Genomic DNA, 17123 nt, shown 5'->3' on the forward strand with positions numbered 1-17123 from the left:
GAAAACTAATAATTTGTGCTCATCGAAAACAGGAGAAGACTCTGGAAAAGAGTAGTTTCCCAGTCTGTCTGTTCCATGAGCCTTGTATATTATTTCTCAGTCAAGTCTCCTGTCAGTGTTACTGCAATAGATGATATTTACATTTTAATAACTGTTGTAAAATCCAGTAGTCACACGTTAAAGTGATAACCTGTTTAATGCCAAATACAGGTTTTAAGTAAGGCCTGTAAGGGTCTCCAGTGTTCTTCCTTTGAAGAAGTTAAGAAATGCTGTGTGTCTTAATTATTATTGCTATCAATTTTGAGCACTAGATAAAATAGTATTTGTCCACTGTTGTATATCTTGCAGCTGTTGGATTTGCAGTCAGTAAAAGGAACAGCTAAAACACATGCCCTATTTTCTCATAGCTGAACTAATATGAAAGGAAAACATGAAAGCTATTTTATTATTCCAACAAAATCAGTTTTCTTCACAAGCTAAATGTCTACCTGTCAGATTGACTCTGTTCTGGTTTTAAGATATTCTTGTACATTTATACTAACAACATTCTTAAAAGTCGATGAAATATTTGACACTCGTTATGCTGGTAACTACAGTAGAGGAGAGCTGTTAAAGCAGTACCTATTTGAGTAGACAAGACTCGTTTAAATATAAACTCTAATTTAAAAAATAAATAATTTTTTAAGCCAAAGGTACAAAGTATTCCTATCTAGTATTTTCATAAGTAGCCGACATAGAGTGTATCTTCTGTAGTACACTCTAGCTAGCACTTTATAGAAGCATAATTAATTTAGCACTGTAGAGCTCTAGCATGTTAATGTTTTTAATTCAGAGAGGATTGAAAGCCTTGATTTCCTTGTAAAATTGGTAAATCTAATGAAAGAAGTCTTTTCTGGATCACTAGGATCTGAATGTAGTCTTCCCAATGAAAAACTTGCTGTCTTTGGACTAATACTGTCTACTGTCGTGAAGCCTCCTTATTTTTTTCTTCTGGAAAACAAAGGGAAGAATCACAGCAACTCTTTCTCTATAAAAGTATTTTTTAAAGCTTTCTCTTCCTTGCAAGGAGGAAAATTGGAAGTCACTTTAATCCAGCCTAAATGCAGAATACTGTCAAAAGAGATACCCCGTTCTGGTTCAGACAGTCTGTTCTGGGTTCACTCTTGTGCAGTCAGCTGCATGGTCAGCTGAAACAATGAGCAGTGTCAGCTGAAAACTGGTTGGTTCCTCCAAGGTTTTCCGCTGGTTAATTTGAAACCAGATATGCCACTGTTACTGCAGCAAATGCCAGTCCTGTAGGCTTTAAAACTGCCTGTTGCTTGAAAGTCCCAAGTCCCTGTCCCCAGAGTCTTCAGCTTTGAGGACATTACCTCCATGACATACGCATGCTCTGAAATGTGTGATGTAAATTCAAATTAATGAAGCAATTGATGGAACTAGGGCTTAAGCAAGCTACACAATATAGCTAGAGCTTGAGTTGGAAGGAAGACTCTTTCCTGCACTGTCCCTGGGATATTTAATTTCAAACGTGTTGCTTTTGACAGCTTCCACAGCAAGAGAGACTGAGCATTAAGTGAACTTGCAGAGCTCTGTTGTGGGCTTCTAAACACGTAACAGTGCACAAGACAAGAAGCATTCAAGAAAAAAAGAGCTCCACAGCACCTTCTTTCCAAGAAGTCCCCCGCCCTGTCTCACATTATCCCTTCTGTCCTATATGTCATAGACAGCTGTTTTTTATGAGGTCAATTTGAGGCCATAGTCTAAGTGCAAGCCTGCTGGCTTTATTTGTGTTCTAAACCTTATGCCTTAAAAAGGAGGAATGATGTTTGAATTACCAGTGACTCCACTGACCATCTTCTCATATATGAAAATCTGAGGAGACATCTTGTGGACAGTTAATGCTGGAAATGGTTCTCCACCCTCTTTTCACACGGCAAATCCTGTCCTTGTCTTGATGAGGCTTGTTGGTTCAAATGTAAGCTTTCAGGCATTCCAGAATTTTCCAGGAGTTGTTCACAATGGTAGCCAAAACTTGCATTTTGAGGCAGAGGTTATTAGCGATAACTGCCTGTTTAATATCCTCAGCTACATCCAGATTTGCTCTTCTGATTTAATGAAGGTATAATGGAGCTGCTAGAGCCACTGCAGAAGATGCCATTGTTAAATTCATCTGTGCTGCAGTATCTTTACTTGTATATTGTGATACAATGTGTTCTTCTGAACTTTCTTGCAGTACTTTCCATCGCTTCATCTGAGAATCGCCATATGAGCGCGAGACTTGTTTGAGGGTTAGCTGGCCCTTCAGCTGTAAATTTTTCAGAATTGCCCTGTAGAATTCAGAGAAAATTTTGTGTTGATAGTTACTATGTTCCAAATCTCATCAAAAGCAAAGGGTGCTAAGTAAACTCCATAGCCTTCTGGGTGACTATTAAAGTGAGTAGCGATCTCCCACAGGTAGTATGGACTGTTACTGACTGCTAGAAGATCTCAAACTTGGAAGAGCAGTACTTGGTCTGTCTTACATTGAATTTTCTTGCTGTCACCATCCTGAGAAAATACTGTTATTCTCTACGCATCGGTACAGTTTCTGCTATTCGAAGAATAAAAGATTTTGTTAATTACGATAGAGAAGATGGTTTGGACCCTGTGGATTTTGTTGCTGCTCTAGGATTCTTCAGTAATCACTGTCTTTAACCTGCCAGAGGTAAGGCAGGGTTATGGTTTTGTGGCAGCAGGAAACACGCACACTGATGTTCAAAAGATTCCGGACTTGGTACTGTAAGACAATTGCGGTAGGACAGATACTGACAATAACCTGACCAGCACAGTAACTGGCATATAAGAAAGATTCTTGCTGAATTGTTCTGCTCACAGCGTGTACTGTTTTCTGGGAAGTTTTAAGGTTGTCCTCTTTCACGCGTGTGTGTTACAGAGCACCAGTGATTCTTGAAAAAGGCTGTGAGTTATTTAAGAAATATGACTGAAGCTCTTAGTAATGCCAAACAGATGAGAAAGCGTGCCTGCGTTTTACTTCAAATACACATATCTTTGGATTCATGGTTAGTCTTTCTGGTTCACGTTGGCTGGCTGAAAACTGTACTAGCCATCAGTTTTTCAGTTAAATGCACCTCATTGGTGTCACTGTAAGACTATCCTGACATAAACTTTAAGTCACCTGGACAGTTCCACATCAGAGATGTTAGACAAACTTTAATGTGATGGAAATCACATTTAGTTGCTTTTAGTGGAACCAGCGTATCAGCTTAATTACATTTTTTTGTTTACATTAGCAGTTGTGTGCTCAAGGGTATGTTTCTTCCATCCTGTTTTTAACCAGAACTGCTGAAGAAAAATTATTCTAAGAGTAGCTCTTCCTATGCAGTTAGTATAAAACTCTCTCACTGTTAGGCATGCTTGTGTGTGTATGAAGGAGAAGGAGATTCTTGTAATACAGAAACCTAAAATAAAATTATACTTTTTGTGTTGTTGCGTGTGAGAATTGCTACTGGGGTGGGAGGAACCTTAACAGTGGAGCTTCAAAGGCATTGCCTTAGAGGACAGTGAAATACAGCTGTGAGACAAAAAAGGACTTTGCTAGTTCCTCTATTCTGATTTCATTAGCCTATGCAGATGCTTTAAAGGACTTTGTTTAGACTTGCTAATTACTAAATCATAGAACCGTAGAATGATTGCTTGCAGTTGTGAACAGGTGCCCCACACAGCTTTTGCTCCTTTTACAGTACATACGAGAAAATATGCTTCTATAATTTTAGCTATGTTTGAATTAGAAAACTGTTCCCTTCTTCCTAGCGTGCGTCTCACTCAGTGTACACAGATACTTGACTACAATTTTGGCGTTTTGAATTATGAGCTGTCTTTAAAAAAAATCAAAACCACAACCCCCCTTTTTTTACAACTTTTACTTTTTTTCAGGCAATAATAAATAGCACTATCACCCCCAACATGACATTTACTAAAACATCCCAGAAGTTTGGCCAGTGGGCAGACAGCAGGGCGAATACAGTCTATGGCTTGGGATTTTCATCTGAACATCACCTTTCAAAAGTGAGTATGACCGGTGGCAACTATTGAGCTAGTCAAGTGGCTTAAGAGTATTTAATTTCTGCTTGTTGTATTTTGACTCAGTGCTCACTACTGTTGTGATTTAAAGATAATTTATGAAAAAATGTTCTTTATAATGTAAAAAGACAAAGTGTATACTTGCAAAATTTCTTTTAACCAAGGGAGGAAAGGAGGGAGATTTAGCCTATCACAGTATATGTTGTTAACACTTTCTAGTTATTTGTTGGGTTTTTCTCTTTTTTGAATTTGTTGTTCCATTACAGTTTTTCATTACAGAATTTAAAGGGGTAAACTATTTAGTATTTGTTCTGTTTAGATCTCCTAGCAAAAAAAATGTTAGTAATCTTCAGATGCATTTTTGTCTTTTAAGTCACATTCACTTTTCTGCTATGTAGTGTATCAAATTACAGATATTTCAATGCCTGCAGGCTTAAAGTAAAGCTAGCAGGAATTGTATTCAGCGTAAAAGAAAACTGCATTTTCCTGTTAAAATACGGAAGTTGAAATATTAACTAAAAAAATTCTGGGCTGTATGTGAGGGTTTTTTTCTGGTCTGCTTGTAATAAAGTGTACTCCCCTCCTGCACAAGACACGGAGTGACCTCTGTTTCTCAGTCCGATGGTAGAGTTCTTCTGAGCACCCTTTCTACTACTTCTGTACTTACTGCTAGTGGTAGCTGAGTGCAAGATGCTGTACAAACCAGTGTCATTTTTTTCCAGATAAGGAATTTCAGTTCAGTTGAAGAACATATCTCTACATTAAGCAGAGAATTTTCATCTTTGAAGTATACAAAAGATCTGGAAACCCAAGTGCAATAAAAGGAATGTATAGTATGTGTATAAGTAAGGAATAATGATTGACTTGTTATTAAAAAAAACCCAAAACATACCATCCCTTTTGAGAAAGAAGCTGTCACTATCCATGCTTTCCAGGATAAGCATGGGCCTGCTAGAAAACCATTAAAATGAGAACCAGTGCATCTGCTTTACTTGGACAAGTGTTACACTTGCAAGATTTCTTCCTCTTACAATCACATCGCTTTCATTTCTGTGAAGCAATGCAAACACAGGAAGTTCTGATGATGCTAATATTGCATGTGCATTTGTGCACCTATCATTGCTTCAGTGAATTTGGAAAATTTGTCACTTAAATTGGTGTGTTTTGTCTTAGGGACACTTGCTTACCAACGTGGTAAGAACTTTTCTTAATATTTCAGTGGATTTAGCGTAAGTGCTAATTTAGTTTACCCCTCTCATTGATTAGATTGTTTTCCTTAATCATAGAATGCTTCTTTGCAATTCCTGTAGTCATGCAGATTCTGTGTTTGCCTGACTTTAAACACTCGGTTATTCTTACCAGTGAAGATATTTTGAGTTCTCTCTCTGTACTGTCCTTGACTCTTGCCTTGTGGTCTCTTGCCTTGATCTCCTCATGTGGTACTTACGCCTTCTTAATGCCAGTTGTTACAATCTCATTCTTTCACTGCCTTCAAACAGATGCCTAAGACTTTTAAGTATGTCTTTTGCCTTAAACTTTATATTGCTATTGAAAAACTAATCTGAAAAGGTATAGTAGATACTTCGTTAAGTATGTTTCAACTCATATGAGTTGAAATTTATGATCCTTGCTACTAAAATTCATAAAGGTAAAGCTTTTTGTGTTATTTTCAAATGAAGAAACATACTGGATGGGGGAAAGGAAGCTTTTCTTTAGATTGGAGTCCATTCAGTGACTTGAGTTGGCAGATATATTGGTCTTGGAATTGGAAAAGCTAAATTGGGTCTGCTGTGTAACTTTAAAGAAATCACATATTCTCTTCCTTGTCTTGTTTTTCCTCAGACTCCTAACTTCACTTGTGTGCACTGGCATTGATATCAAGTTCACCAGAGTACTCTTTGATACATGTAGCATTTGTAGGACTTGAAAAATAATTTTAGGGCTTAAAGGTGCTACTGGATATTAGCAGTAGTAGGTCTAACAAACTGTATTAAGGGATTTGTTCAGAAACAGGTTACTTCTAGAATTTGCCTTAAAAATTGATTCTGGAACTTCTTCTCTATTTGATTTATCGAATTCCTTAAATGAACAGCCCTCTTGTATGTAATTTGTTTTGCAGTAGTGTCTCTGGGCCCAGTGAAGTATTTCAGCTTCCAGGGAGCAGAAGGCAACCTGAACTGCAACAAACTTGGTCTAATCTGTGACTGATTTCAACAGGTTAATGAAGCAAATAATCAGAGCAGATAGAACAAACTCTTCATTCTCAGACTATTGACTGTTTATCTTATAGTAAATGTTTGACTTTTGGTCTATTTGTTTATGGTTCATGTGCCTTTGTCCTCCTAAAATAATTACTAGGGTAGAGTGCAATAGCGGTAACCTCTTCTGTACCATTATTGTGACTGAGAATTAGTCAATTCTGAGAGTATCTATCAGATACTGAGACTAACCGATAGAAGAATAATGGCACTCTCATCAACTTCACAAATAGTGTGTAAGAAAATTAAACATTTCTTTATCTTTAGTAGACCTTTTCTCAACATGTTAGATACAATTTCACTTCAAGATTGTTCCATCAGAAGTCAGTATGAAGTATGGAAGATGACTAAGGAAAGTTGAGTATTCCTTTCACAAGATCAGGAATTGCTAGCAGAGTCCCTCTTCCTGCTACAGTAGGAGAAACAGAACATCCCACAATATTCAGAAAATACTGAGACAGCTTTCTCACTCAGAATATGTCTGTACTTTTGACAGTATCCTGATGTATGAAAAGAAATAGTCCCTTTCAGGTTTTGCTGTCTTCTTCCTTTGAATTAGAGAATTTGCTAAATGGTGAAAGTGCCGCTACAGATACTTGTAAGAATCTTTTGTAGCCTCCCTGTGTATTTTTTCATCTTTTCCCTAAAATATTGATCCTCCAGATAAACTTTCCTCTAATACCATGAGATCGCATCTTTATTATTCAGGAATTTTATCAAGAGGTTGGTATTAACCATCACCTGATTATCCCAAGGAATTCTAGTAAATTTGTGAAATTTTCCACTGCATTAGCCTTGCTGGCTCTTTCTTGGAGTGTTACCTATTCATCTGCCTATTGTATTTTATTTTACAGTTTCTACCAGTGTAATACAGAAGATCATACTGCCCTGTATGTTTGCAGCCATTTATTCTAAATCTCAGCATCATGTTTTCCATTTCCCAATCCTCTGGTCTTAAAGGTGGTTTAAAGAGTAGGTTACCTATCAGATTTTGAAGTCTATCTGCAAGTGTTAAATAACTGTTATCTACTCCCGATGATCTGTTGCCAGTTTTATCATCTGTTCTGAGATATTTTTTGACTTTCAGGGTGGTATCTTTTGTCTCGTCCTATATTGAGGAAATGTATGCTTTTAAATAACCTGACAATTAAAATATAGGATAAAAGTGGAGAGAAGTGGTATTTCCTCAAATACTAATAGCCTACCAGGATAAGTTGAAAGACAAAAGGATTTTTAGGTCTTGCTTAGAAAGTGAAGTTCAGATTGAAAAGAGTTGTGGAGATTGTCACACAAAGAGTAGTGTTTCATACCCTCTAAATACATGCAAAATAATTTATTGTGCTGGAGAGATTTAGAAGCTGTTGGTGAATCTTCCAGCGATTTTACAGAATGATTTCAGACTTAAGGTGATCATAATATGATAATGTTCTCTGTAAGAGCAGTAGGAAACAAAAACAAACACTTGGCTACTATACCAATTAGTGTAGCGTCAAGCTGAGATCTATGAAGCCAGAATTTTCTCTAGCCAGAGAAACCAGGCCCTATTCTTGCATTTATTTAATCTCTCGAGTTTAACGGTGCATGTGTTTCTAAATCGTTCTGGTAGCTATTTTCAATGCACAGTTCTTGAACTTAGTGTTCAGTATATGCAAGTATTTAGTTCAACGAATTTGTTCTTTAACTCAATTAATGTCAATGAACAATCAAGAAGTGAACTTGACTCAATATTCCCACTACTGCTTTCCTAATTAACTCTTGAAGTTAAAAATGCTGTTAAAATTTAGGAAGAAATAAATATTGTTTCAGACATGAAAGAATGAGACCCCTTGAACGCTTTACGCTAATAGTGATCACAGTGGACTTCAAAACAAGATCATTTGTTTTCAAGAGGAGAGTAGAACCAAAATCTGAAAGCAGCTGTGTAAGGTGGCTTGTCACTAGTATTAGGCATTACTGAGGTGAGGATTTTTAACACTACCATCAACAGATCAAACTTCATTGCATCATAATTTTCCTGACATGTAAACAGTGAAAAGTACTGAAAGGTACTGTGTAACTCTGTTATTGCTGTGTAACTCACTGAAATTAGTGTCTAATAAGGAGAAAACTAAAAAAATCTACTGACAGAATTTGACTTTGTAAAATGTTAAGTACAGCATTCTGTTCTGCATATAATGTACTACTTCACGCCTACTCTTTCTCTTTTTCCTCTTTTTTTTAAACATACGTACTTTCAGTTTGCTGAAAAATTTCAGGAATTCAAAGAAGCTGCACGACTAGCAAAGGAAAAATCCCAGGAAAAGATGGAGCTAACAAGTACACCTTCTCAAGTGAGTCTTACTGTCTGATTCAAGCCTAGTACTTTGTATCTGTGCTACTTTCTGTATTGTATTTCACACACGTTTATTATAAATGAATGAGGTACTTCCCAGTTAACCTGAATCCTCTCAACGCTCAGCTAGAAATGTCAAGAAGTCTAAGAATACATTTAACATCCACTATGGAAGTGTCAAAGGGACTTAGTTTAAAATAAAATTGGCCTTTTGTTTATTCCCATTTCTTTCTTTGATCTTTCCCCAGAAAATGAGTAAGTATGGGGAGCTGTTATGTAAGTAAATCTATAGTAAACACCTTTTATGTTTTTTCTTATTGTAGCTATGAAAGTTCAGGCAGTGCACGGTAAAGGACTTTTATAGAAGAATCATTACAACCAAAATCAGAGTTAAAACAGCAAACTACTTTCAGTTATTTCCTACTGTATTATTCACTTGTGAAATGTGTTGAAGGAAGATGACAGATTCACGTGCTGGTTCAGGAGTTTTATCACAGTTAGCCATGATGCAGAAGAGTTTATGGAAGATATCTCAAAACATGAGCTGGGTTAATATAGGCCTAACAGGAGGATAAATGAATGTAGTCACATTTACATTAGTCATGCCTAAAAATAATTTACTTGAAAACAAGTACTTCAGATTTCAAAAAAAAAAAAAAATTGTATGAGGCTTTTGTGGCCCTCCATCCCCTCCCCGCCCCAGTGTTTCTGGCTCTGTGTATAGCTATTTGGTTCAAGCAGTAGTGAAGACAAAGGTAATTCCTTCTCTTGGAGGATGGAGCAGCTTTAAAACTACAGTAGGTGTTCCTGGGTGAGTAGGGTTAACACAGCTTAGTCTGTTTTTCTGGGGAGTCTTCATTTATTGAATCAGTGGATCTCTTGGGTGCTTTGCACGGTAATGTGCTCCTGATCTCTCATGGAACAAGGATGGCAGGCAGTTTGCAACATGCTGTTATGAATAGTTTTATTGTCACAGGAAAGCTACATCTGGTGTCCTTCCAAGAGAAGTCAGTGAAAACCACAAAAATATACGCAGTGAACCAATCTCCTGTTTTCCCAGAAGGCATTTTGCCCAAGTGCTAGGTTGGGTTTTGCTATTAATGGGAAACTGTTTGCTCTACTGTAACAGGACGAAAACAAGGCAGTCTTTTTTTATTAGTTTTCCTGACTATCTCTGAATTGCAGCTAAATTCCGTAAATAAACACAGAGATAATGGAAGTAAATATTTCAGTGTTATAACCTAATATACACTTGGCTTTAGAAACAGTGAAGTGCTTCAGCCAGGCCTCTAGTTACTTGATATTATAGGCAAAACAGTTACTCTACTTCTCTTTTGGCATGTTGATTAATAGTCTGGACTGACACTGTTGAATGGAGTGACTTATTTGGTTTGGACATAAATTGGAACTACTCACTCAGAGGCAAGATGCTTTTGTCTAGCTGCTGCTAGGGTTAAAGCTTTCTCTTAAACTATATGAACTGTTAATATTGTTCATTTTCCTGTATAGATTTCCTTTTATACTTGAAACCTAACATTTTATACTGTAGGTGGTCACAGAAATGTTACCTTGAGCCACTCTGTAATGCACTTTGAGAGCTGCAATTTAATTACTGCACACTTAGGAATAATTTAATATTCAGGCCTTACTTTTAATCTCTGGGCTTTTTGCTGTGTTGATAAGTTAGTGTATTATTCTGAAAGATACAGTTAGTGCAAGTGCTGACACATCAGAATAGTAATCTTCACATACTTAATGCTTCTCATTACTTCCCCAAAGAGAGGGGAGTTGAACTGGGGACTTTGGAGTCTGGAGCAGATGAGAAGAGATGGCTTCCTAGCAAACTGCAGCACTTCCATGGTGCTGGGGCTCATTCAAAGAGATTTATGACTGGAAGGAAGATGGGCCCTTGGTAATGGGGAGGGAAGGTGGGACCTTAGAGACATTTGAAGGAGCACTTGCTGTCATTTTGATCCTCTGCCAAAAAGTGGCTGCAAGGCAAATAATTGAAGTGTTGCCTTTCACAAACTTTTTACAGGTCTTCTTTCCCTTTTGCATGGTGACCCGTGGCAGAGAGGGAGAGTAAAACAGGAGTGAGAAATTTTCAGTGACCAGTCAAGACTTCACAGGAATGTGGCTTTTTCTCAGGAAGCTTTGACAGAAAAGGCATTGAGAGGTAGTGTGTGAGTAGTGAGTTCTGTCACAGTAACCCAGTTAGCTATAAGTGTACCAGATATGGTACATTGTCCACTCTCTTTGCTTGCGGTTCTAGAAGAGAAAAGTACATGTGCTTTTTTCTGCATTCAGTATGTCCCTACAGATAGAATCTTTATTAAAATATCTCTGCAGGTAGGGTAACAAAACCCTGCACAAGGCATTTGCTGTTATCTAACTGTGCAAATACTACTGGTATGTGCAAGCTTCAATTCTGAATGTTCTGCAAAAACTTGTGAAACTAAGGAGAAGTAGAAAACAAGAGATAACAGAAGAAATATCTCAGAAACAGAATGTAGCTCAAATACTTACCGGAGTTAGCCATGTTAATACCTAAGAATAATCTTCTCTGAAGTCCGCTGAAGATAGGCTGCTTCTCTAAGGTGTTACAAGCTTTAGCACAGCGTTGGTACTCTCTGGCTCCATATTTCCAATAGAAAAGAGCCTCAGAGGCCAGGAAGGAGTACTTCTGTGTTGAGTATTTTTTGGATATAGCATTTCATCTGATGGCAAGTATTTTTTGGCACTTTTTTTTGTGTATGTGTGTGTGAAACCGTAGCATGAATACAATACAGAACTCCATTTGCAGTTACTTAATAGCAGGAGTTCCTTTCCCCCTAAGCTATATTGTTGCTAATTTTAAACTCTGCCTTCTTACTGTTTCTTTAATAGTGCCTGTTCTTCTTCTATTTACCAGCAGGCTTTGCTTTAATTTCTCAGAATATCAGACAATACATAAAATCACTGTTTTTCTTGGCTGTAAAAAGAACTTTTCCAGAGAAAGACAGTGGCATGGACTGACAAATTATGAGAGAGATGCTGCTTAGTTAAGTCCCAACAAGTGCACGGTGCTTTCCTCAGATGAAGAGGACAGCATTGTTTCTGTGTCAGGGAACTTGTACTTTCAACCCATCTGTATTAAGATGGATTCATATAATACTACACACTTTGTCTATATCTGGTATGTCTGGAGGCTTTGGTCTAGAAAGAAGTTGTCTCGTTTGGTACTTCTAAGGCCACCTATGTACACAGGAACCCAACCCAGTGTCCCTTTAACTCAGCCTTAGGTAATAAAGCTTTGCAACTCTCTTACCTTGTTTATAGAAAACTAAAATAATGACTCCCCTCATGTGCCATCTCCTATTTCCCAGACTCATCTTTTAATATGGGAGATTATTTTGCTCACATCATGAACTTACAGATCATACAATGACAAGCCACCCATGGTCTGTTTTGAGTTACAAGCTTGCCTGTCAGCTGAAGGAGCAACAGTTTGTTCTGAAGTACACTGAGCTGCCTGAAGCGATAGCCTGAAAACTGTGTGTGTCCCCCTTTTCTTTCTTTTTTAAACTAACCTTAATTAGGTTCAAGTACAGAACCAAATAGAGCACTTTGTGCAGTTTGCAGTCTCACCCCATCAGTCTTGCTGGAGTCTGAACTTCAGTTCTTTTTCTTTAAGCAAGAATCTGTTCTCAGATATTTTTTTTGACCCTGGTAATTTCTATTAATTTCTGAAATTTTGTGGTGAATAATTTACTGAAAATAGTCTTGTCTGTGATTCTGAGCCATTTTTTAGTGCAAGGAATAGGTTGGGTTTGGGAAAAGGTTCATGGCTTATCTGTTGGCTTTTTCTTTGTAGAAGTACAAAATTGGCTTTAAAGGTTGTGGAAGAAAATAACTTTGTGGGACGTTATGTCAGTTTCTGTGCTGGAACAAACCTTTCATGCGTGTTAAGACATCTGAAGCAGTAGCTGGCAGACTTATACCATTGCCCATCAGTATTGAACACAGAAGCACTATGAAGAAGAGCAATGCCACAGAAGTGTATGAAGAAATGAGGAAGCAGTATAATACTTTACAAAAAAACCAAGCTGGAATTGTTCATGATTTTAGAACCGCCTGCTCCTCTTTTTCGTCTGTTCCCTATTTAGTCACCATTAAAAAGGTGGCTTGATATGTGCTGTGAAGTCTGCTTGTTTTACTTCAAAGACTTTTGTAAATGCATGCATTTTGTTTAAAAGATTTTTTAAATTTAAGACATCTTTTGATGAATTCCCCTCTGTTATATTTAGTTTATATACTGTAGGCACTGTCATTTTTATACTGGCTGGCATCACTGGAGTCCTGCATACTGATTAGAAGGGCCAGAGCTCCTTTAGACAGTGCTGATCTCTGATGAGCTCTTAAATAGCAAAATAAACCAGGATCAAACTCTCACATTGGCTTGTCAGGTAGAAGAATACTAATCCTCATCCATGTGTAAGTCCAGGACTGGTGAATGACTTTAACGTTGAATATCCTCCAGAAGTCTAGGTATGATACCATAGTGGTTTTATGGCACAGGAGAGCTGTTAATCCTTTCTTCTCAAATGTGTGAAATACCTTTTCGTAGCTGTCATGAGTGGGAAATACCAGGCGTTAAAATACATCATCAATTTACAGGAAGAGTTGTCATTTTCAATTTATGCACTGTTTTCTCCATATAGTGTCTATACAGTTGAATATTAGAACCAAGTTAACCTGCTTTCCCAGCTAGAAGGGAACAGTGAAAAACTCATTTTAAGCTGACCATAATTTCTTCCCCAGTTCTGTAAAGTCTGAAGTGGGTGTGCGAAACTGTACTGCTGTGGAATAAAACCTCCATTACATATGAATTTCTCACAGAAATGTTTCTAGAATTCTTTAATTGATATAAAATGGAAACATACTATTTATAAACATTTGTAAAAATTTTGTTTACTCTAAGTGGCTTCTTCTGTTGCTTTATTCATAGCCAGCTTCATAATAGTTGGCTGCAAATAAGTTATTTATCAGGCAGGGGTAGTTCTGAGTGTGTGTGAGCACTAATTAATCTGTATTATTAGTGGAAAAAATACAAACTAGAATATGATACTTCTTTTGTACGTACGAAATCATCCCCTCATGAATTTACAGGCAGTAGACCTTCACATAGCCTGTGATGGTTGTCTGCTGTAATCTTTGTTACTTGAATTTCATTCACATTAGAAGTCTGTGAAAGTTCTTTGCTGAAAAATAAGCCTAGGTGGAACTTGCACGTTTGTTCTTCTTCTACTGAAATACTTTCTATGCATTCACACTTAAAACATTTTAGTAAGTAGGTTCTGATAATGGTGTTGAGGGAAATTTAGGTTAAAGATACAATCCGCCCAGATTTTGTAGGTTGTGATTTTTTTTTTTTTTTTTTAATATCTAGTGTAGTTTGCAAAGAGGAAGAAATAAAAGAGAAACTCCTGGGTCCACAAAGACTTCCATTTAATGTCATTTTCATAGCATTCATTTAATGTTTATCAAATCAGAGGATAGTAATAGACAGAACCATTTAATTTGTATAAAATAATTAATGTGTAAAAATAATTTGCCTGATTATCTTGCCAACTCTGCTCTCCTTTCACACTTAATTTCAATTCAGTTGCAGCCCAATAAAATTGTTCCTTAAAAATCAAGATTTATTTTGAATTCTATTGTTACCACTGAAGATAATAGCTTTGAATATAAAATAACAAGATTCTTCTTAAAAGTAGGTAACAGTTTGCATTCATATTATATAAAAAATCACATTTATACTATAAAAGTTTGTATTTAAATAACAGTGGAATTAAATCATTGTAAGCTAATTATTTTTGCTATTTAATCAGGGAGAATTTACTAAGATGGCGCAGAATGGAAACCTTGGTGCATGTGCATTGTGTAACTTGATGAATGCTAGATATTAAAGAACTTGAAGTCATTATTGACATGCTGCATCACCCACTAATTCAAGCGGTAGAATGATACGTATCTCTCACTATGTGAGAAATATGGCAGAATAAAAGCAAAAATTTTGACAATTGTTGTGCTGCAAATGTAGTTAATGTAATTTAAAGTGCAATGAAAATGTTGAGCAACAATATTTTTGTTTAAGGGACACCAGAAGGATGTGAAAGGTGATGATGAGAGTCAGATCTTCCTTTCTTTAAAAGAACTGAGTTTTTCCATCCAGTTAAGTCTCAAAGTTAAGGACAGCATTTCCTACAGATGGAGGACCAAATTCAGTGCTGGCTTTCAGAAAGCCTTGTTCTTATAATACTAGTTGAAGATTACTTGTAAACTACTAGTGGAGGCTCAACATTAAACCCTGATCTTGCAAGATCATGACCATCTTCAGATACTTCGCAATTCCTTCTGAAATTGCTGTTCTTCAGCTTCCTATGCAGAGTGTCAAATTGCTGGGAAGAGGAGCTGCTGGGCTTCCTGAGACTGTGCTTGTGCTTCAGTTTAGTAACATTAACTAGCACTCTTATCTGCTCCCTGTGCAGGTGGTAGAAGCCTGTGTGGCCATAGGAGGTGTTTAGCTTTTGGAATTATTTCAATTCAACCAGTCCTCTGCTGTACAGACACTCCTCCATGACGTTCATTGAACTTTTCATGGAACTCTTCTATCTTAGTATTAAATGTTACCACTTTATTACTAAAAGCCTACTGAGACATTTTAAAATTGAGTTGAACTACCTAGATTATCTCCAGCAAAAATCATTATTTGAAAAAGAATATGATAGGAAAGAAGATTAAACCACATCAGGGACTGAAAAGCCTATGATGTTCTAACTTAGAACATTAGGATGTGGGCTACAAGAGTGTGTACTCTCTTTTCTGTAAGAAAGAAGTACTTTGTAATGACTGGAAATTAGCAAATGGTGTTCGTTCGCCAAAATACAAATGTACATGTTGATGTGACAAAGGGTAATTAAATCCGCACCAGTGCCTTCTGCTGGGAGGCAGCCATTAAATTTTCAGGCATCCACTTACACAGAGGCAGCAGAAGCTGCCTGGGTCTAGCTGGAGTATTCTTCTTCCCAGGTAATACCATGACCAGCAAGAGCTAGTCTGAGCTAGTGTGCCTACGGAAGTTATGCAAGGACTCGCTGAACAAGGGCTCTTTAGAGGTGGCTTATAGGGGAAACCGTGAATGCACTGCCAGTGGCCCTTCCACAGTTCCCTTTGGTTAATAAACAATATGAAAGCTAGATTTTGAAACGAATACCAGAATTGTTTGTTTCATTGTGTTAAAGTAAGAGACAAGAATCCTGGCTGTCAATAGTCACCCACTGTGTAGCAGGATGAGGGCTGCATGTAATACCAATATAGCCTCCCGTGATAAGCAGAAGGCTAGATACTTGCAAATAATTCATGGGTTAGTTGTGTTTTGTACAAGAAAATGTGAATCTTACGGTAATACACTTCTAAATTAAATTTACATGATGAAATAAGACCGCTAGGGATGCCGGAAATCTGAGCCTAACATTAACATTACCTGAAATTTGTGTATCTCTGAGAATTCACGTTAGTGCTAATATGTACACAGCCTTCCTGAGCAGGTCAGTTTGTAATTTTAATGTGTTGTTTGTTTTATTTAAGGAATCAGCTGGTGGGGATATTCAGTCTCCTTTAACGCCAGAAAGTATTAACGGGACAGATGACGAGAGAGCGACTCCGGAAGTGACGCAGAACTCAGAACCAAGGGCTGAACCAACCCAGAATGCTTTGCCATTTACCCATAGGTACAGATTCCATTCCCACATCCTGATTAAGTGATACCTGTCTTCTTTCTTGTTAAAGGGACCTTCTCCCATACTGCGTGGAAAAAAAATCCAAAGCCAGCTCCCCCCCAAAACTGGACTGGCTTTCAGATTTGCAATATAATCTTCGTTAAAGAAAAAAAACGCATCTGAGAAAATCCCTTGGAATAAGATTTGGGGGAACATTACTTTATAGTTTAACCAACTTAATGCGAGCCCTTGAACACTGGTTCAAGGGCTCGCATAGTGTAGGAACACCTACACTAGTGTAGGTGTCCCTTTAACAGAAAGCATTATTTCAGTGTCTGAGATCTTAGTAAAAATTAACTGCTTCGTAGAATGTTCCAATTAAATTATTTTTGCACACATTCTTTAAATGACTGATAGGACTGGATGTCAACGTTTGATTGACGAGTTGTGGGAAGAACAGAGCCTCTTCCATCACTTCTGGATTATGAAGTTTAGAGCAGCCTTTAACTGAGCAGTTCTTTGACAGCTGAAAACATTTTAAAACTTTTTTTTCAAAATACAAGAGAAATGTAGTTCTGCTTCAGACTTAATTACAGTCTAAGTCTATTAGTTGCACTTGGAATGCTGTGCTCTGTTGTACTTTCAGAAGTACTTTTTATTTAATGATAAAAATAATGATTTAAGATGGATATA

The 17123-nt window shown here is 37.2% G+C and overlaps 1 protein-coding gene across 1 annotated transcript in view; it reads left to right on the forward strand.

Moving 5' to 3' along the window:
• LOC104498782 (homer protein homolog 1-like) overlaps positions 1 to 16476 on the forward strand; it is a gene marked incomplete at its 5' end in the record, with an annotated part of 19906 nt that extends 3430 nt beyond the window's left edge. The window contains 3 exons of the mRNA XM_010142201.1: positions 3934 to 4065; positions 8576 to 8668; positions 16300 to 16476. Of these exons, the coding sequence (XP_010140503.1) occupies positions 3934 to 4065; positions 8576 to 8668; positions 16300 to 16476 (402 nt within the window). The remainder of the gene's footprint in view (positions 1 to 3933; positions 4066 to 8575; positions 8669 to 16299) is intronic.
• Between the last annotated feature and the right edge of the window lie 647 nt (positions 16477 to 17123).

This window comes from Buceros rhinoceros, unplaced genomic scaffold (assembly GCF_000710305.1).
Source record: "Buceros rhinoceros silvestris isolate BGI_N320 unplaced genomic scaffold, ASM71030v1 scaffold47488, whole genome shotgun sequence".
Classification (NCBI taxonomy): Eukaryota; Metazoa; Chordata; class Aves; order Bucerotiformes; family Bucerotidae; genus Buceros; species Buceros rhinoceros.